At 48.6% G+C, this 20918-nt stretch overlaps 1 protein-coding gene across 2 annotated transcripts in view; it reads left to right on the top strand.

The window, feature by feature from the left end:
- Nucleotides 1-221: 221 nt before the first annotated feature.
- The window catches only part of DIP2C (disco interacting protein 2 homolog C), a 197628-nt gene continuing 176931 nt past the window's right edge, over nt 222-20918 (top strand). For both annotated transcript variants that reach the window (XM_056114520.1, XM_056114519.1), the window contains exon 1: nt 222-445. In XM_056114520.1, coding sequence (XP_055970495.1) covers nt 361-445 — 85 coding nt within the window. In that variant the 5' untranslated portion in view covers nt 222-360. The remainder of the gene's footprint in view (nt 446-20918) is intronic.

Genomic DNA, 20918 nt, shown 5'->3' with positions numbered 1-20918 from the left:
GCCCCCGCGCGCGCCCCCGCCGGCCCGCCCCCGCGCGCGCCCCCGGCCGCCGCCCCCGCCCGCGCCGCCCCGCCCGGCCCGGCCCCGCCGCCCCCGCCCGCGCCCCCGGCCCGCCCGCCCGCCCGCGCCCCTCCCCTCCCGGCCGCCCGCCGCCCGCACCCGCGGCCAGCACGGGACGGCGCCGCGCGAGCGCGCGTGCCGGGGGCGCGCGGGGCGCGCGCGGGGCCGCCCTGGCGGGGCCGCGCTGAGCAGGCGCCGGGAGCAGAGCCGGCCGCGCCGCCGCTGGTGCGGGTCCGCTGGGCGCGAGAGCGGCCGAGACCGCGGCCTGCGAACAAAGGGCGGCGAGCGGGGGGCGGCAGCATGGCGGACCGCAGCCTGGAGGGCCTGGCGCTGCCCCTGGAGGTGCGGGCGCGCCTGGCCGAGCTGGAGCTGGAGCTGTCGGAAGGTGAGGCGCTGTCAGCGGCCTGCGCGGGCGGCGGGCGCGGCCGGGCCGGGGGCGCCGTGTCCTTGATGCGGCTCCGCGCCGCGGGCCCGCGCGGGCGGGCGGCGGGCGGCGGGGCCGCGGACCATTGTTCCGGGCCGGCGTCCGGGCGCCTCGGGCCCCGCCGGGCCTGGCGGCTCCGGGGCGCGTGGGCGCCGCGGGCCCGGTGGCTCATGTGCGGCGCTGTCAGAAGTTCCCGGCCGGCCTCGCGCCCCCGCCGCGCCCCGGGCCCGCCAACTTGGAGCGCGGGAGTAACGGTTCCGCCGGGCCCGCGGCCAGAAATAGCCGCGCGGGGCCGCGGCCGCGGGCGGGAGGAGGGTCCCCCGCGCCCGCGCCGCGCCCCGCCCGGCCCCGCGACCCCGGCCGCGGTCCCCTCGGCGCGGGCCCCGCGGGGCCTGGCCCTCCGGCCGCGGCGGCGGGGGCGGGGGCGGCCCGGGGGTGGCGGGCGCGGGCCCGGGCCCGCACCTGCGAGGGCCTCCGCGCCCCTGCTCGGGCTCTGGCGCCGTGGCTCGGTGCCGCACTGGGTCCGCGCGCCCACACCTGCCCGCTGACGTGCGCGGCGCCGCGACGGTGACCGTGAGTGCCGCCGTGCAGGTGAGCGGCCTGCGAGCCGCGGCGCCCCTTGCTCCCGCTGCCGGGGCCCGGCGCCCGGGACTGGTTTCTGGGCCCACTCTTCACCTGTCGCCAGCGCCCGTCCGAATTTGAGCCGGATGACGCGCGGCCCGCAGGACGGCGGGGCTCTCCTGTGTGAGACCCAGATGTGCTGGCCTAACCCTCCTGTGCACAGTTTGAAACACAGTAGATCCAGGGCCAGAAAGATGGTAGTGGGGCTGAAGTGTGGTTGTGCACAAACCCCAGGATGACCAGGAGTGATTCCTGAGCCCCGCTGGGTGTGGCCACCTCACTCCCCCTGCCCAAACTAGCCCCCCCCCCCCCACCTTCCGCAAAAACATGGGACACGTTTTATTGTCTGGGGAGAAAGTGGAGTGGATTTGCATCTTGGGAATAGCGCTTTTTGCTCTTTATCACCTCTGTAGAGTCGCCTGTTCGCGCGGGGCCATGCTCTCGTTGTGACTCAACCCAGCCACCCCCCAACCCTTAACTGGGACTTCTCTGACTTAATTTGGCCCATGCGGAGTGAATGGAGTCCTTCTTCTTTAAGGTTATTTGGAATTTCATGTCTGTAACCAAACAGAGTGGTTTTACTGGCTTAAATGAGATAAACCAGCTTGTTTCCTGGTTGTTGCTTAATAGACACCAAAGAATGGAAGAATAAAAAAAAAATCTCTTTTTACATCATGGGACTTAACCCCAAGAGATCCACTTTCAAAGTGAAAAGTTAGAAACCAGAAAGATAGTACAGCATGTAAGATGCTTACTTTGCATGCAGCCAACCTGGTTTCAATCCCTGGCACGCCATATGGTCCCCTGAGCCTGCTGAGAATGATTCCTGAGCATAGAACTAGCCAAAAAAAAAAAAAAAAAAAAAAAAACCACCACCACCACCAAAATAAAAAACAAAGTGAAAAGTTGAAATAACTTCCAGTGTCCAATTATTGAAATGTGTATTGCTTTCACGTTTTATTTTCAACCAGAATTCATGTGGACAGAGTTCTTTAAATTATTCTTTATTGTTTTGTTAAAATATCAGAAACTGTTTTGGAAACACATGTGGACTTTCCAGTGCTCAGCTTCTGCACAGGGGAATGGAAAAGCGATTTTATTTCAAGCACATGGCACAGGTTGGAATTCTACCCAGGGTTCCGGCATGGACTGCCAACGTGAATGGGGTGTGTTGTCTGGACTTCCAACCCTGGCCCAACTTTGGGCTGTCCTCTCTGCAGGTGCTGGCAGAGGTACCAGTGTTCTTGGTCTTTTGTTGGGTCATTGTTTGGTGTGGGTTGCAGAACTCGGCTTCCTGCTCTCTTTTGCCACGTTTGCTTACTGTGCTGCCTTCCCCTGTGCTCTTCTATTGCTGGGAACGGAGGTAACGTCCACAGAGGCTGTGTTGGCAAGTGCAGGAGCTTTCTGTGGCACTGTGGGTACCACAGTTGGTCTTTTGCCTCCATCTTCTACTTTGGTCTGGTGTTGGTGTGGGTCCAGGGAGCTTGGTCTGCTTAAGTGCCTGGCACAGCATGTGTGGGGAGGAAGTGTGTGAAGCTGGGATTGCAAGGGAGATGGGGCTCCTTCTGGGCACTCGCTCCCAAGGTCAGCTCCTTGCCTTTTCTTATCTACATTCTCGCCTTTTTGAGTTATGCATTTTCTGGGCCTAAGAGAACCGAAAACAATTTTATTAATCTGTGAGTAAACATTTGGCTTAAGGAGAAACTTGAATTGGAAACACCATGCATAGTAGAAAGGATTAATAGAAGAGTTCTCCATAAAGATAGATTCATATCTTACCAAAAAAAAAAAAAAGAAAATCCAGTTGTTAGAAATTTAGCCGGAATTTTTTTGAATTCTTATTTCTTGGTGGGATGCAAAGCAGGGTGCTCTCCAGATGAACCCTTTCCCTCTCCTTAGGAATTTGCTGGTGATGTAGCCTGTAACATTGTTTTAGTTTTTGCCGACACCTTTAAAGAACAGTGCTGTAAGTGTTTTCTTGGCTTGACTGTGCGAGAGTGAGGTTCAGCCTTGCTAGGTAGTATGCCAGATCACCTCACCTGCACCTAGGTTCCTCATGTGGGACGTCCGGCCTGTTTGAAACTGCTTGACCAACAGGTGAACGTCATAAATGTCAGTGCTGGGTTGGTGACAATAATGTTTTGTTTATTTTCTTCTGTCACACCAAGCAGTACTCAGGAGTTACCCTCCACTTGCCCATCTCATCAGTACTCAGGAGACCTCAGAGTGGTGCTGTGAATTGGACCCAGGTCTCATGAGTGTAAAGTATGCGCTCAGCCTGTTGAGCTATCTATCTCTATCTATGGTCTGGTCACAGTAATTAAAAAATGTCACATGAGCAGTTCACATGTAGTTTGGACAGTAGCCACAAGTTAACATCTTCAGGAGACAGTGAACGCTGTGGATTTGAGGTGGTGTTGCAGGATCCTGAGCGAGGATGGAGGTGTGGCTCTCTTGGACTTTGCGGGGCTGGCCCTGCCCTTACTGCCTCGTGCTCCACCTTCAAGCCTGTGGAGAAGACCCATCATTTCCACCTGTAGACATCCTCTCAATTGAGGAAAAGATAGACTTGTGGAAGACTTTCCTTCCAGAGTTTCCTTGACAAGCTATAGTTGGGAGAGGAGGAGGGGAGGAGGTATGAGCTGAGGTAGCTGTGTCCCCTTTCACCTCTTCACTGTACTGTGTGACCTTAGAGTGAGCTTCAGAATTTGTCATGATGTTGCCTCTATCTCAGAGTTGTTACAGAGAACTTCAGTGTTGTGGTAAAAAGACTGGAAAGCTTGTCTTGGCGAATCAAAACCATTGTTAACCTGTCCTTAAAAGTTTACAAGATGAGGGGCCAGAGCCATAGTTCAGCAGTTAGGGCTGACCCAGGTTCTGTCTCCAGCATTACATTTGGTCCCCCAGCACTGCTAGAAGTGATCCCTGAGCACAGATTCAGGAGTAACCCCTGACCATCACTGGATGTGGCCTCTCCTCAAAAATGAGGTTCCAAGACAATAGCATTGATATATGTGAAATTTGGAATGTATGGACTTGATTTTTAGGAGTTCCTTAGAAGTGTAAGGAAGTATCTAAGTTTGAATATTCTTTTCTCAATGAATAAAGGTAGATGTCAAATTTAGATAGCCAGGGGAGGAAATTCCCCCCCCTTCCCCCCCTCCCATGAATGAAAGGCACAAATCTATAAGGTGGTTCTAAGTGTTCATAAGGTGTTTGAAATGTTCCTGTCGCCCTCAGATCTGAGCTTTATGAGGTTAAAGCTATGCGATGTCTCTGTTTGGCTTTGTGCAAGGCCCTCCAGCTTTATATTCTTGTGAGGGTTTGGACGCCGTGTGCTGCTCTGAGTCACTTTTACCTCCTCCTCCAGCCCTTTGCAAATGGGTTGTCTCTTTTTTTAGAACCATTTTTAAAAAAGCAGTGATTTATGGGATGAGTTGTAGCATTCTTCTGAATTGCAAAGAGAATATACTGAATAATCTTGGTTTGAATGTCATGTATATGTAGTGACTCACCCATTCCAACCCTTGTCACATTATTACCATCACTTTTGGCTTATTTTCATCATCACTTAGTTGGTCAGTTTTTGACTCTCGATTGCTTCTGAGAACTTGTCCTGGGATTGGGTCTCGTGGTCTGAGGTTGGTGAGGCCTTCTCCCCTGTGGGTGCCTTCCTTTCTCAGCTGCCCACTTTAGGCCTCCTTTGTGCCAGACAAAGGTTACCTACTTTTGTTGCCAGTGCTCTGTTCTTTTCTGTTGAGAGGGTCAAAACTTGTCATGTCTCAAAAGGAGTAATTGTGTGCTCTTGTTCCTGGTGATAATAAGCACTGCAGTCTGAGAGGAGGACTCTAATTGAGCAGCCAGCTGGTGGGGGGCCTGCCTGCCCTCTCCAGGGCCCACTGGGCTGCTGATTTCCTAGGAAGCTCTCCAGTCAAAGTGGGAAATTACTGAGATACGGAGTGTCAAGTGAAAATGATCCAAAGCAGTCCTTTTTTAGTTTACTATTTACCATCTACCACTCCCCTTCCCCAATAACAATACTGAGTAATTTTCTTTCTTTTTTTTTTGTGAAACAAAAATAATTTTATTTAAAGAAATTCACTTACAGGGGACAGAGGGATAGTACAGTGGGTAGGGTACTAGCCTTGCTACCTGGGTTTGATCTCTGGCACCCCTGACCCTGATCCCAGAGACCGGGGTAAGTCCTCAACACTGTCGGGTGTGGATCCTCCACCCCCACCCCTGCCCCCAACAGACAAACAAACCGTGTCACAGAGAAATGGGAGGAGGGAGAGAGATAACACATTCAAAAGAGAACATGGGCTTCTCCAGAGTGAAAAAAGCCAATACTTGAGGAATATTTTAGAGCATTAAAAAATTATTTTTATGTTGATTGGGTTAGGGGCTTTTTGAGTCATAATGAATGAAAGATTGAAGATAATGGGCCAGACCCCAAGTAGTCTTTGGTACCAGACAGAACTTTATGAGTAGTGAGGTATTTTCTCACTGACTGATTAATTAGTTGAGTCACATTTTCCTCCCTGTCTTATTTATTAGAGAAATGTTACTAAAACTATAAACAGCTCAGATAGTCCTCCAAGTCACTTCAATAGTGATTCCTGAGCTCAGGGCCAGGAGTAAGCCCTCAGCACTGCTGGGAGTGCCTCCCTGCACAGAAAACAAAACAAAACCCCAAACCAAACTCAAAACTAAAACTAAAGGACTAGGTAGTATATTGCTCTCTCACCACTTCCCTGAGCTTCTTCCATTCCCCGCCAAATGGAGGGAGGTGCTCAAGGTCCAGCTTCTCTGAGGTTAAAGGGGTATGTGTAAGGAGTAGCTTTATTTCATAGTCGCTGAGTGGCCATCTGGAATTTTTTGTTTTGTTTTGTGGCCACACTCTGCAGTGCTCAGGGTTATTCTGGCCCTTCATTCAGGAATCACGCCTGGGGACCACATGGTATATCACGGGTGGAACCCAGGTCAGCTGTGTGCAAGGCAAGCACTGGACCTGCTGTCCTGTCACTTCGTCCCTCACATTCCAGATTCTGAACCTGGACTTTAGTGTGGAGACCTGCTTGCCTGCTGCCTACTGCAGGGTCCTGACTCTCTAGCCCTGCTCCTCTTGCCATCTACGGTCACACTTAGGAAAAACACAGAATCTGTTTTGAATCTTTATTTGATTCCATGTTCCCCTTTCTCAGTGAATTGAAATTCTCTTCCCTAGAAAGATGAAAATAGAAATGGACAAGAGACACTGCCTGGCTGGCAGATTATGTCACTCTACATGAAAGGTAGCTGTAAATTTTTATCGAGGAACCTTCACAGAAGGGTCTGGGTCTCTTTCGGTAAACTAAGACAGAGATTACAGGTAGCACATGCTTAGTTGTATGTTCTGGTCACCATATTCTGACTGACAAGGTGCGGCAGGGGCGCTGAGACACTGTGATATGGGAAGAGCAGAGGGGAAGTAGGTACTGCCAGGAAAGTAGAGGGGAACTCACAGGACTGCCTCCCTTGGTTCATGGGACCAAGACTTAAAAGCATAGAAGTCCATTATTAGCTCATTGGTGACCTTCTGTGCTTCTGGAATCTCCTTTGGATCTTAAATCTTACTTGCAGAAAGTCATGTGAGGATCCCAAAATTTCTCTGGACTGAACATACTGTCTGCCCACTGACATCTTACCCACTAGAACAGTCCAAGGCTTTGTGGGACCAGCTGGCTGTCCCCCTCCTGCAGCTGATCTCCAGCAGTAAGGGGGGTAGAACCCACTTTTAGGGCCGTGATGTGGGTTTTGAGGCCACGTTGCAGAGTCTGCTGGGTCTCCTCCTAGTGCTATTCTGTGACCGAGTTCCCGCACTTTCTAGTCCTGTGTCCGCCCTAGTTTATCCGGGATTTGAGGTCATGGTCACTGAAAAAGCAGCTGCCCCAAGCAGTTGTGGGTGTGGGAAAGCACGTGTCTCTCTCCTGTGTGGACAGGGCTCCCTGACACTTTGCAGGGCTGGTTTCAGGGCTGTGGTGCCTGTTAGTGTCAAAGACAAAACCTGGTACTTCCTTGTGGGCGCTGAGACAGTGTCCTTTTATCTTACTTTTCAGGAGAAAAATTGAAGGATATGCTGTTCCCAGGTTCTTATATAGGTGTTGCTGGGGAAAGGCCTCCTATTGTACTTCTAGTCCAAGTGTTCCAATAGGTTCTAGCTTAACCGATTGAGTTTCTGTCACTGATTTACCGGGAACCAGTCTTGGAGCTCCACTTGGCATTACCCTCAGGCATTCTGGAACATTCTGGGGCAGCGGCCAGCTGTCACCTCCCACATCTGGGCCAGAGCTCTCTGGTAGACTGGATCCATGATCCCTGGTGTGTAGAGCGGCTGAGCTTCCTTGTCTTGCTTCCATGCGTGCGTGATGCTGGGGTGAGGGTAGGGGGCCCACATGAGCTGGGAAGTGCTGAGAGGCCAGGCAGGACCTGAGACTTGGAGCCCGTTTGTAGAAATAGGCTGGAGTCTGGGCCAGAGCCCTGCACCAATTTTCTGTGGTCACCCAGGCAGCCAACCCTGTGCGCTTTCCCTGGGTACTCTCACCAGATTTTTCTTCTTTTTAGATTTGGGACCACACCTGGTGGTGCTCAGAGTTTGTTCTTGTCTCTGTGTTTGGGGATCACTCCTGGTGGGAATTAGGGGACCCTGTGTGATGCTGGGGATCGAACCTGAGTTAGCTGTGCACAAGGGGAAAGAACCATTGCCCTCTGTGTGATCCCTCTGGTCCCCTCACCGGCTTTTAAAACAAAAAACCAGAAACAGAGCTTGAAGCATCTTCTCTCTGGTGAACTTAATAATATTTAAGAAGTCAGGGCTTTAATATGTATAATAACTGACTAGTTAAAAGTAACAATAAGGTGGAGTTGTACTTCATGGATCTTTAAAAGTAAGAATTATTAGGGTTCTATAACAGCTTATTTTTTTTAACATCTTATTTTTGTGGTTGAATATATGAATGCTCGAAAGCTTGAAGCTTGGTAATAGAAAGTAATCTTTAATGAGCTATAAGCAAGGGTGGGAAATTCAAATACACGTCAAGTCCTTACAGTACAACTGTTTGAAGGAGGAACCTGTCAGCTTCTGGGCGGTGTGAGCTTGGTACTGTTGTAGCCTCTTAAGCAGGTGTGCAGACATCATTTCCTTTTGCTTTTTGCTCACATGGATGCAGCTTATTGCACTAGCCAGGCTTCTCCCATGGACCCCCACCATGATGTGAGCCAACAGAAGTAGCGTGGGGGTTATTTTGCTGTTGGCATTGGGTCCAGACTGAGTTTCTCCTTTAGTAAATTAACACGGGAAGGGAGTAGACTGCACCTCATTGCCTTGCCCCCAACGGTGGGTGGGTTTTTAGGGTTTGTGCAGCAAGGGATGGAATTCCTGTTGGCAGGTAAGCCTTTTTCTCTGTTGTTGGAGGTTCTTGGCCTGGACAAGGGGCAGCGACTTTACTGAGTTTGCTTGCTTCCTTGATAAGTGAGCTGTTTGACATGATAGGATTTGACTGAAACCGATCCTTTATGGAAAAGTATGTGAGTGAAACAAGGCTTTCTGGAAGCATAGTGCCATGTTCTGTCTGGTGTGGTACAGGAGTGCAATCTTGGATGGATAGAGGTTATTCAGGTAGGCCTGGGGTAGCATGGTCATGTTGGGGTAGAGGAGCTTGTAGCTTGTAGGGTGAGGGTAACTTGTAGTGTTCGTGTTGCTCTTTGGTTATTTGGTTATTTTCAGACACTTCCTAAGGAAATAAATGGTTTAATTTTTATTTTTTTTGGTTTTGGGGCCATACCTGTCAATGCTCATTGATTGCTCCTTGCTCTGCACTCAGAAATTACTCCTGGCAGTGCTCAGGGGACCATACAGGATGCCGAGGATTGAACTCAGGTTGTCTGTGTACAAGGCAAATGCCCTACCTGCTGTGGCCCCAGGAAATGATGTTATTTGTGCAGACAAGAAGCTGGATTTCAGATGTCCAGAAGTGCATTATAAGCATTCAAATTCTGCTTTCCAGGTATTTGGTTTCATGAGTGAATGATAGACCATTCGGCTTTTTTTTCTTTCTGAAATCAAGACATAGCAGGTCCTGCTTTACCCTTCATGCTCACCCCCAGGAGCTCCATTGCAGGCCTGGGAGCTCTCTCCGGAAGGATATGTAATGGGCAGCCCTTCCATAGCCACCTGTCTCCAACTGGAGTGGCAAACCAGTGTGGAATGTGTGTGTCTTTATCCTGTTGGGCTGTCATAATGGAAGCTTAAGGACGTGCTTTCTTAGCTTGCTGCCTTGCAGACTTCCCATTTAAGTGGTGTCTGGGCCAGGGAGAGGCTTTCAGGATGGGTGGGTGCTTTGTATGCAGGAGCCTTCCCTGCTGCTGCATGAAACCCCAGACACCATTAAGAATACTTGAGCACTTACAGATCTCACCCATTCTAGATATTATTTTAATAAAAAAAACTATCAGAAGAGAGCCTGTCACCTGGGGGGTGGATGTGGGCATTCACATTTTCTGTATGTTTGAGTGCTTTGCTTCTTGTGGATGATAAACATGAAAAATGAAGCTCTTTTGTCTTAATTCTTCTATAGAGTATGCTTTTGAAGAGACTGGATATGGGATGATTTTTCCATCATGATTGTGTTATTTCCAGGAAAATTATTCTAAATGAGATTCCAGGAATAACCCCTTCAGCATCTCTACGAGAAGAGAGCGGCCTCTTGCCACTCCCTGATTACCAGCCGGATCGCTGTAGAGTGTTTGATCAGCAATCAATTTCTAGTTCTTTTATTTAGAGTGCTTTTTACACCATGGGAAGTGCCATCTGTTTAATAGTGATCCCCTCTTTTCTTGAGGGCTGGGAGCCAAATCTAATGGACATGAACCACTGAGGCATTGGTCCTCGGAGAAGTGGAGCATTGTCAGTAGGGCTGGGCAGGACACAGCCTGTTTCTTTCAAGCAGGAGCTGCACAGACAAGGGTTGCCGTGTAAACTTAACCGGGGCTTTCTCTATCCATGGCGGAAGACTCAGCATCTTGCGACACCTCTCTGGCTGCTCACAAGTGCTGGACATTGATGAGGTGGTTCACAGGTGATCTTTTTGTTACTTATCACCAAGGGCAAGCACATCTGCTTTCATGAAGAGGGAAGCCTGCTTTGTAGAGTTTGTCCAGAGCACCGGGGGGATGTATGGTCCGGTGCTGGGAAGTGCTTCCCCTACTCCCTGTTGTAGCTTAGCTTCCCGACAGGTTTGCCTTCATGAACCTACTCTGATTCACCAAAATAGGGAATGTAAATTTTCCTTAGAGTTTCATTTTAATTAAAAAATGTATTCTAACATTGGTTTACAAAAGTGTTTAAGGGATGCAATGTTACCATGGAGGTAGAACTTTTAATAAGATTTAAAATGTCTCATGGTACATGTGTTGAGTTTTCTCTTTCACATATTTGTATTTGCTTTCAAATACCTAAATGTCTATTTTCCCATTGATGTAATAATTGAGTTCATTGACAGCCAATGCTGGGGATAAATTCTATGAAGGATATTTTTGGGAACCTATAGCTCAAAAGAGACTCTTTACATTCATTGCTTTAACCTATTTAGTAAAGTCAGGATTGTGGCTTTTTTGTCTATTTTAATTTTAGATCCTTGGGAAGGAAGCAATTAGTGATTACTCACAACTGTGAAAGTAATCTAGTGGTTAGTGAAAGTTGCTAGGACACCATGTATCCTTTTTTTTTTTTTTTAAGTTTTTTGGTCACAATTGGAGATGTTCAAGCTCCTGGCTCTGCACTCAGGAATTACTTCTGGTGGTGCACAGGGACTATATGGGATGCCGGGGATTGAACCCCAGTCGACTGTGTGCAAGGCAAGCATCCCTATCCACTGTAATCTCGCTTTAGCCTCTCTTCCTTTTATGTAAATACAAAATACTTAATCCACATAAATGTTGTCAGGAATGACCAGGTCTGATTTTTCTGTGATGTGGTCATACTGGTATTTGTATCTGGGATGATTCTAGAACATTCACCCTTGTTTTCCTGCTGTATGTGAATCCACCCATACACTGTGCCAGTGTGCGGTTTGTGCCCAGTACCTTTTCTCTGCAGGGGCAGACACAGGGACAGCTTGCTGGCTCCAAGCCTGTTATTGTCCTGTTAGCCAGATCCCAGAAAGAGATGGTGGGGGCTCTGTCTTCACCCTAGACTTCCTTGCAAAGAAGCGGTGTTCATGCTTCTCTACTTTAGGAGATCATATGACTAGCGTAAATGGGATCCTGGCATTTCTTCTGTCTCTGGGACTGTGTGACTTGTCTGTTGTCAGCATCAGAATTAAGGGAGGTGAGATAATATTTTTTCTTTGTTTTTGGGTGTTTGATACTCAGGGTCTGCTCCTGGCCCTGTGCGTAGCAGCCTCTCTAGCAGTGTCAAGGGATCAGATACAGTACCATGAACTGAACTGAGGTAGTCTACATGCAAAGCTGGTCCCTTGACCCCTGTACTATCTCTCTTGCCCACCAAGATAATTTTTTAAATCTAGCTGCCCCTTACACAATTTAAGGGCCAGAGAGGAAGCTGGCCCTGAAACATACAATTTAAAGGCCAGAGAGGAAGCTCAGTGAGGTAGAGCACATGTTTTGTATGTAGGAGGCGTGACTTTATTAATTTTTTAAAATTTATTTATAAAAAATTTTTATTAGTGAAACAACATGAGGTACAGTTGTAGACTTACAAATTTTTGTGCTTGGGTTTCAGTTATACAATGATTGAGTACCCATCCCTCCGCCAAGGCCCATTCTCCACCACCACTGATCACAGTATCCCTCCCACCCTCCATACCCCCATCCCACCCTGCCTCTGTGGCAGGGCATTCCCTTTTGTTCTCTCTCTCCTTTTGGGTGCTGTGGTTTGCAAAAGAGACATTGAGTGGCAATCATGTTCGGTCTATAGTCTACTTTCAGCATGCATCTCCCATCCTGGGAGGATCTTCCCAACATCCTTTATTTGGTGCTTCCTTCTCTATCTGAGCTGCGAGGCCTGACTTTAACAATCCTCTACTGCATGTCTCCTAGCACTGAGTTGAGAATAGCCCTTAGTACCATGTGACTCTAAAGCAAAAACTAAAATATGCAATTAGAATTTTAGTGGATTATGTTAATTTAATTAAGACTAAATGAGTACACTACATTATACATTTTGATTTTCAATTTATGTCCATAATACAGAGTGATAGTGATTTTATAAGACAGGTTTCAGATTCAGGTGAAAGTGTTGTCTGTATTCCATAGACTCAGTCCTGGTCTCATGAGATGCCATGTGAACTCTAGTGCCTGTGAAGTTGACCACCATAGCACGGTTGGTTTAACTTCCTCTTTTCACTTGGTTCTGAATTCTAATTCCTGGGGCCAGAGCCATAGGACAGCGGGGAGGCCATTTGCCTTGCACTCAGCTGACCCAAGTTCTGTCCCTGGGATCCCCTATAGTCCCCCAAGTACTACCAAGAGAAATTTCTGAATGCCTAGCCGGGGGTAAGCCCTGAGCATTTCTGGGTGTGACTCCCAGACAAACAAAAACCAGAATTTATGCCTTTCCTGCAGGAGAAATTTTCTTATTTTAGGGTAATTTTTTTTAGCAATAACAATATTCTCTGAAGTTTTAGGTCATATTTGTTTGCCATATATGTTTACTAATAAACCATGGAGTTCTAAGTAGCAGTCATACCTTGCTCATGTTAGTGTGGTCTGAGGTGTATAGACTTTTAACCAGGACACAGTGCCAAGGATGGCTTTGCCTCATGAGAAGTTTTAAAATATTTTTCATCTGTTTCATGAGCAGCGTACTGAGTGAGATTCCATCTTGGACTGTGTGGATGATTGTTGGATAACACTGCTGCTCCCACAGGGAGCTTAAGGTTTATCGAGCCACTCCTACAACAGAGCAACTGAGGCATAACTAATAATCTTATATTGCTTTTCTCTTTCCTTTATGTCATTTGTATGGTTTATTTAGCAATGTCCTTTTTGTATAGGCACAGGAAGACAGTTGATGCTATGATATGTAACGTGGGAGTTAATTGACTCTAAAATAATATTTACTCCTGGACATCTGTATTTACTTGACTTAAGCCACAGTTGCCCTTAGTTCCTAGCACTCCAAGAGCAGTGTCCTGACGAGGGACTGAGGACCCAGGGCAAGCCATGAGCTACTCTGGCATCGAAATGGGCCTGGCCAAGTGCCATAAAAGCACGGTCATGGACAAACTCTGTCATGACCCAAAAGAGGTAACTGAATAAGGACCCTGCTGGGGTTAGGAAGACTAACCTGGCCAGAGGACTGTGGTCTGGAATATATAGTGAGTTGTCCTCAGGAAGAACCAAACTTCAAGCTTGATATATCTCTTACTATGCTCATACAAAATGACATTGTTAGAAATATTAGAAGTAAATTTACTACGACTATTTAAGTGGATTTCTTGCCGAGGAAAGAAGAAAGCAACACACCCTGGATGGAATCCTGCCCTTGAGCGAATCTTCTAGTAATCTGGAATAATCTCCTTAGATGAGATTTTGTCCTTGAGTTGATCTCCTGGAAGAGTGGTCTTACCTCTCTTTGTTGATTTGTTAATGTTCAACCCCTTCTTTGTATCCCCAACCTACATGATTTCTATATAAACTACGTTGTAAGGGGCTGGGGTGGTCAGAAGAGAAGTCAGTTGCCAAGGTTAGTTGCCGAAGTCAGGTCAGAATGTATCAGAAGGAGGAGAGAAGGCTTAAAAGAGAGTACAATGGCCTGGACAGAAGACAGAGGACTTAAGAAGAGCACAACGCCAAGGTTAGAAGTAGAAGACTAGAGACTGAAGAAGGAAACAACGGCAGCAGACTAGAGACCAAGAGACCAGAGGAGAGATTACAGAGATGAGAGTCAGACAGACTAGAGAGAGAGATAGCAAAAGAGTACAACGGCACACATAGAAGCAGAGCAAAAGGAAGAAGATAGAAAGAGAGCACAGCAATGAAGAGAAGACAAGAAGAGGAGGAGGAAAACAGACTTTGGATACTTTTAGGTCCATGAGGAGACTAGGATGATGGAACTCTGATAACCGAGACTAAGGCTGTAATGGCGACTATGATTGAGCCACAAAGCGAGAGATCGAATGATGCCAGGGGATCTGCCTGTCGCCCATCCTTCTCCCGTCGTTCCCAGAAGAGCCTGGGAGGCCGCTCTCGGTCCTTCGAACGCCACCTCTGCGTCTTGCCTGTGCCAGTCCTGCACTTGGGCCTGCTTTCACCACAGCCCACTGTTCTGTTTATTTTATATATCGTGTTGTTGAGTTTGAGTTTCAGTGAGATGAAAAAACTCAACAGATGATGGGGGTTTATAACCCAGGACAAAGTTCAGTGTATGGTAATTGTTTATAATCCATGTATAATCCAGCCAGGTTCAGAGTTGCATAAAATTGAGTAGGGCCTACCACACAGCTGGAAGCAGATGCCAAAGGAATAGACTCAGCAAGGCACTCTCAGTTCAGAGGAAGAAGAGGGGCCTGAGGGACCCAAGGGGACATGAGAGAGAGAGAGAGTGGGCTGCTGCACTAGGACCTGGTGTAATAGTATTCCTCGTAATGAATGCTGTAGAACGAAAATTATGGTTTACAAAATTCTCTGAAATGATGACAGTGTTGGCCCTATAAATCCAGTAATGGTATCTTCTCATCTTCTGGTGCCACTGGTCACTTCTCTGGCACCTTGGATCACGTGGTCAAACTTGTCCCTTGCTGACCTGCTCAGGTGTCTGCCTACTTGTCTGTCCTGTTATGTGCAAACTGGCCATTGCTGCAGCCTCTGGGAAAAGGAGCCTGCCCTTCCTGCTTTCAGATCAGTCTTTGGTGGGACTGGTGTCCCAGCGACTTCTCCTCACTCATGGCTAATCATGGATTCATATGTAAGGACTTCAGAGTGGAGAGCAAGGGGGAGGGCAGGAATGTTCCCACTGCTGACTGCCTGGGAGGCCGGGCACTGTGTGTGTAGTGTGGCCTGTGCCTCATTTTCAACATTATGAGTAGGAACTAAGGAAAAAACTGTTAAGAGAAGGCCAGTTTGCACAACACTGAATTCAGAGTTGGGTGATGTGATTGTGTATTATCTGAAATGAATTAAGTCCTATCTGTGCCCTCTCTATGTGTGCAGAGGAGTAAGGGTGCTGGAGAAGGATGATCCTCTTGGTAACCTCGAGGCAGGCTCTCCTGCTAGTGCTCAGGCTCATGTGCTGTGTGTGCTTTGAAGGATCTTAGGGGAGGACTTTGATCCTTAAGGCAAGAGGCTCAGGTCTGAGTGACAACTACCTGTGGTGCATGTGTCTGGGATCTAGAAAGTGCCTTAGGCCCCATCAGAAGAGAAGTGGGCTCTGTTTTTTTTTTTTTGGTTGATCACATGAATCCCACCTGGTTTTCCTGACTAATGACTGAAAAACTGCAGAAGGTATGCTGGCTCAGGGTTCCTGGGAGAAGCCACACAGAGAGTCCTGTCCACCCAAGCAGTGTTGCTGGGTTCGGGGGTGGGGCATGGAGCACACTTCATCACTTAATGAAAATGTGTACCCATTAAGACTTGCTAGAGCACATTCAGAGTCCGCCAAACAATTCTGCATGTGGTCTTTCTTTAGAAAGACTTGCTTCTAGACTGTCCTTACAGATTAGTGTGTCTTGTGCGACATTTTCAGGAACTGTTAGAATAACATTTATAGGCCTGAGAGGCAGTAGAGGAGGTAAAGTGCTTGCCTTACATGTGACCAACCCTACGCTGCATCCTTGGCACCATATGTGGTCCCTGAGCACTGTTAGGGGTCTCTCCTGAGCACAGAGCCAGGGATAGCTCCTAAGTACTGCTGGTTGTAGTCCAAGACCCCCACCCCTCATAAGTGAAAAAAATATTTTTTCTGAACTAGATGGCATAATTGTGTATACCAAAATGTCTTCACTTTATTATGAAGATAAAGTTGCTGTGAGTAGAGCTCTCTCCCCCAGGACAAGTTACTCTGCAGTCGTGGGTGTGAGCTTTCTCTTTCAGTCATCATTGTGCAGTGATGCATTTGGGAATGTCATCTGTACAAGTGACAGCGACAGTAAGGCTGGTCGGTCTGACCTCAGTGAAGCTGAGAAAGGAACGCTCCAGAGAGGGGTTCACATATCAGCACTCTTTTTTCTGTTGTTTGTTTTTTTTTTTTGGTTTTTTGTTTTTTGGGTCACACCCAGCGATGCTCAGGGGTTACTCCTGGCTTTGCATGCAGGAATTATGCCTGGAGGTGCCTGGGAGACCATATGGGATGCCCAGGATTGAACTCGGGTGGGTCGCGGGCAAAACAAATGCCCTGCCCACTGTACTATCCCTTTGGCCCATCAGCACTCTTATCTCTGGACCCCAGGACACTTCTGTGGGGGCTGTTCTTGTGTCCATATCCTTTCTGCTGCTTCCCTTGACAGTCGCCTGCAGTTGGGTCCTCTTTGCTACAGACTGTGAAGTCTCTCCTAGAGGAACCACCATGAGTGTCATGAGTGTCAGCTGGTGAGATGTGGGAGGGGAGTAGGTAGGGGCACGGCCCTTCCAGGATTCCTTTTAACACCGTGCTCTTGGCCGAGAGCTGGTTCTGCATGGTTCATATTTTCTGGAAAAGTTCTAGAATTAAAGTTATTCTTTAAAATATACATCCAGGGTTTTGCACGTGGGAGACCTGTGTTCAATCTCTGGCATTGCATGCTTTCCTAAATAGAGCTAGAAGTGACCCCTCAAGGTTTAATCTGGGAGTCACCCCTTAGATCTGCTAATGCGGCCCCTTAAACCAGGGAAAGAATGTACAGTCACATAAGCCCTAAAAATAGGTAGGTATTGGAGCCCTCTCAGGTGGATCTAAGGGAGGAAACCAGGTAGGTCTGGTAGACTGCAGGGGATGAGCTGTGATGTCGTAGGCCAGACCCAGTATAGGATTGCCCATTGCGTGAGAGCGTGCATGGGGCCAGCAAGGGGGAGACCTCAGCATTTTCCTGGCTGTGGGCAGGAGGCAGACTCCTGACCCTGTGACGAGGGAAGCAGCAGCATGGAGGATGTGGGGGGAGAACCACAAGCCTTTGTCAGGAGATGGTGGATCATGGGGTGGAACAGAGCACACAGACTTGGGGCTGGTGACAGTGGTGAGTTTGGACCTGACTTGGAGTGTGTGTTTGGGCACAGGGGGTATAGAGCATGCTGCTCAGTGCCCAGCAGCTGATCCCCTTGGTGTCAAGGAAGATTTGAGGTGCAGTTTGCTGCAGCCCAGGGAACGGGGCAATATTTCAGGAGGTGTGTCCAGAGGCTGCTTATCATGGGGCTGGTGGGATGCCCCTGTGCAGCCTGGTGTGCTGGTGGTCGGGAGAGAGTCAGTGCTGCTGCCTTTGGGTGGACCTGGCCTGGTGAGGAGGGCAGGAATGCCCTGGGCCAGAAGGGAATGTTTTTGCCTTTAGACGGTTGAATCCAGTGCTTCATGCAAGGCACTTGCTGTACCACTGTGTGAAGGAACTCTGGAGCCAGGCTCTGTGGGTGGATGAGTGGTCTCCTAAAGGACAGTCCTTGTCGGAGTGCCCTCTGGACAGGCATGCTGTGTGCCTGCCTCTGGGTTACTCTTAGCCTCCCTGTCCTCACCAGAGACTTCTGTTGTGTCTCTGATTGTTCCTAGGTGGTCTGTGTGCATGTTTTTGTGTTCAGCGCAATACTGCAGCTGTGTCTAGTGGGAGTGAGTTGCTCCTTGTAGCCATGTGATGTCTACCTTTCTCTAGTACCGAGTGTCCATTTTGCTCCCCAGGGATAAATAACATATGTCAATCACCATTTCGACCTACAGAGCAGGCATCACACATGTGGTGCTCCACATGATGAGGAGGTGGATGGAAACCCAACCAGCAGGGTGGCGGGGTACTGTCCTGTGTGGAGGACATTTGAGACTTGGAGGTGGGGTGGGGACAGCTAGGATTAGGGGAGATACTTTGCAATGCAAACGGTAGGTCCTCATGTGGAAGGATGTCTTGGAAACTTTGCCAGATTGCTTAATTGTTGTGATTATCCTTTGATCATTTTCCTGTGGGAGTTGGGGTAGTGCCGCTGAAAGAGAAGAATATGATTTGAAGAACTTGGGGGATGAGACTTGTGTTCTTCCACTGGGGTTTTGCCTGGAATGACACTTTTATTTTTGACTGGGTGCTTTTTAAATAACACTGTTGTTGCAGCATTTGGAACACTATTTCTGTGATATGCTAGCTGTGAAGATGTTAAAAATGAGATTCCTAGAAATGGGGTTATGGGAACTCTTGGCCACCCTGGAGGTGGTTAAGGACCTGGCAGGGAGGCAGCGGGCGTCACTGTGCTTGGGAACACTTGCTTCCTGGCACCCTGGGAAACGACCTTCTTTCCAGGGAAGGACTTTTCTGGTATCTTCAAAGTGCCCTCCCCACCCTGCCCCTGCCTCTGTCTCTTCTGTGAGCTTTAATGTCTGCACTTCCTTGGTAAAACATTATGTAGCATGTTTTCTGTTTGCTTTCACTGCCTCCGACTGTCTTCTTCACTTTCCACTGTTGCAACTTCATGACCAGGAATGTGGAAATGGTATCTTCACTGTCGACCCAATCCCACGTCAGCTCAGGTCACTGGACTGTGAGGATCACACTTTTCCAAAAGAAACATCTCCCCCTTTCTGGTCTGCTTCACTGTAGTGGTCTTGTGTCTGGAGGCCATTTTTCTGCCTTTGATTTGGACAACTATGATTATTTCTGAAATGATGAAAGGGGAGTGAAAGGGCATGAAAAGAAAAAGCAGGAAGGGAAGGAATTATCTCATGATTTTAGTCAAGAAGGAAATGGCTCAGACAGAACAGTCTGAGTGGGTCAGGTCCCAGGAAGCTGTGTTGAATAAGCAGTTCTATGTCACCCAGGCCATCTTTACATAATCATCGTTACCGGGGTGACTCAGAGAATGGGTGCATTCAGTCCACTGTAGAAGCAGCAGGATTGCTCAAGGTTGAGAACCAACCTGGCAAGGTCTTGGTATGTGAAACGCAGGAACATGCAGGGATGTCGGATTATTGTTTTAGACATTGCTTTGGAGGATGTGCCACTTTGTAGAGAGCTACATGGTGACGCGACGAGTGTGTGAATGTGAATCCTTTCTCTGTGCGCGTGTGTGCATGCCTGTGGAAGGAGGACCCTGATTTGCAGCATTCCTCAGAGGGAAAGGAGTCAGGGAGTTGGAAATGGCCTGGCTTTTAGGAAAAGTGGTTGAAGGTGGATAGGATCTTTATCTGTGCTCACAGCAGTTCACGTTTCCAAGGAGGAAGTGTCAGACTTGGGAATGAGGTTCACATCCATTTCGTACAGGATGGAAGACTGAGCACAGATGCTGGCAGGTTGATGGTTGTCTTTGCCTGGAGGGCTGGTTAATGGGCCACTCTTTTCAGGTGACTGGCATGTTATGTGACTTTGGGGGGCTTGTGTCAAGGTTACTGAGTAAGAGGCATAGCAGCTTCTGCTGCTTTTCCCTCCTCAGGCTGATTTTGGAACTTTGAGTATGTTGTGTGTTTCTGCAAATCTGAAATGTGTGAGCTGAAGAACAGGGGCCTCAGTTTTCCTCTCCCATGGTCCATCAAAACATGACCCCTCCCAAAGAGCAGCATTTTTTGGGTCTGGTGTCTTCTTATCTCTGGGAGACTTTCTGCTTCTTTGCTACATGGCACAGCTCAACACTATGAACTCTGCCTTTGAGAAATATTTAGAAGCCCTACTCCCCGCCCTCCCCAGCTGTGCCCCAGCATCATCACATTCGCTCATTTGGCCTCCAGGACCCTACTGTTCTTTGACCCTGGTCTGCCTGCCTGACCATAGAATAGACTAGAATCTGCAGAGCTTGACATTGCACAGAGCAGATGTGCCAGTGGCCATCCCTCCCACCACCCTCATACTATTAGCCCTTGGCATCTCCTTGATTACTTGGGGGTTAGAACAGAGATGGGAAGACAGGCTGTTGTTTTTTCAGGTTGCTTGAGGGAGTCACTGTTTATCAGTGTTCTGTGCGCCTGAAGAGTAGGAACTGGAGCACTTAGTGGACTTGATGCTGTGTGGACGCACTGTGATGCCTCTGGGCTCAGCTTTTGTGAGCATCCAGGTCATTTCTAACCTGTTTCCTGCATTTGAAGAAAGGCACGCTGCTCAAGCCAGAAGATGGGAGATAGTAGCTTCTGCATGAACCAGGGTTTTGTTTGACTAGAAGTAGACATGTCTGAGAGACAATGCACTGCCCTGCAGAAGGTAGGGCCCTGGGTCGGCCGCTGGGATGTTTTTGTTGTGCTGGTGAGGGTAGTACTCTGACCCTCCTCCCCACCCTCCATCCTCTCTTTCTGAGTGTCACTGCCCTGGGCACGCCACTGCCTCTAGGACTTAGGTGTTGAGGACAGACAGTGCCTGGTGATTTGAAGAAGAGCAGTGGCACTGGATCAGCAGCTGAGGCCCTGCCTGAGGGACGGGGGTCCAGGTGCATGTCAGGCAGCCCTGAGGGAGGCAGGGCTTTCTTCCAAGAGTGCCCGGCCCTTTATAGGTTTCTTCCTTTCTGACTCCACGCTGTTTGCTGCTGGCCTTGTTGTGAACAGTGTGAGTCACTGACCATCAAGGGTCTTCCCTATCCTGTTAGCAGACTTTTCTTTTTTTTTTTTTTTTTTTTTTTTTAAATTTATTGAATCACTGTGGGAAAGGTTACAAAGCTTTCAGGTTTATGTCTC

The sequence above is a fragment of the Sorex fumeus genome, unplaced genomic scaffold (genome assembly GCF_029834395.1).
Source record: "Sorex fumeus unplaced genomic scaffold, SorFum_2.1 ptg000026l, whole genome shotgun sequence".
In the NCBI taxonomy this organism is placed as follows: domain Eukaryota; kingdom Metazoa; phylum Chordata; class Mammalia; order Eulipotyphla; family Soricidae; genus Sorex; species Sorex fumeus.
This window is presented reverse-complemented; position numbering and strand designations above follow the sequence as displayed.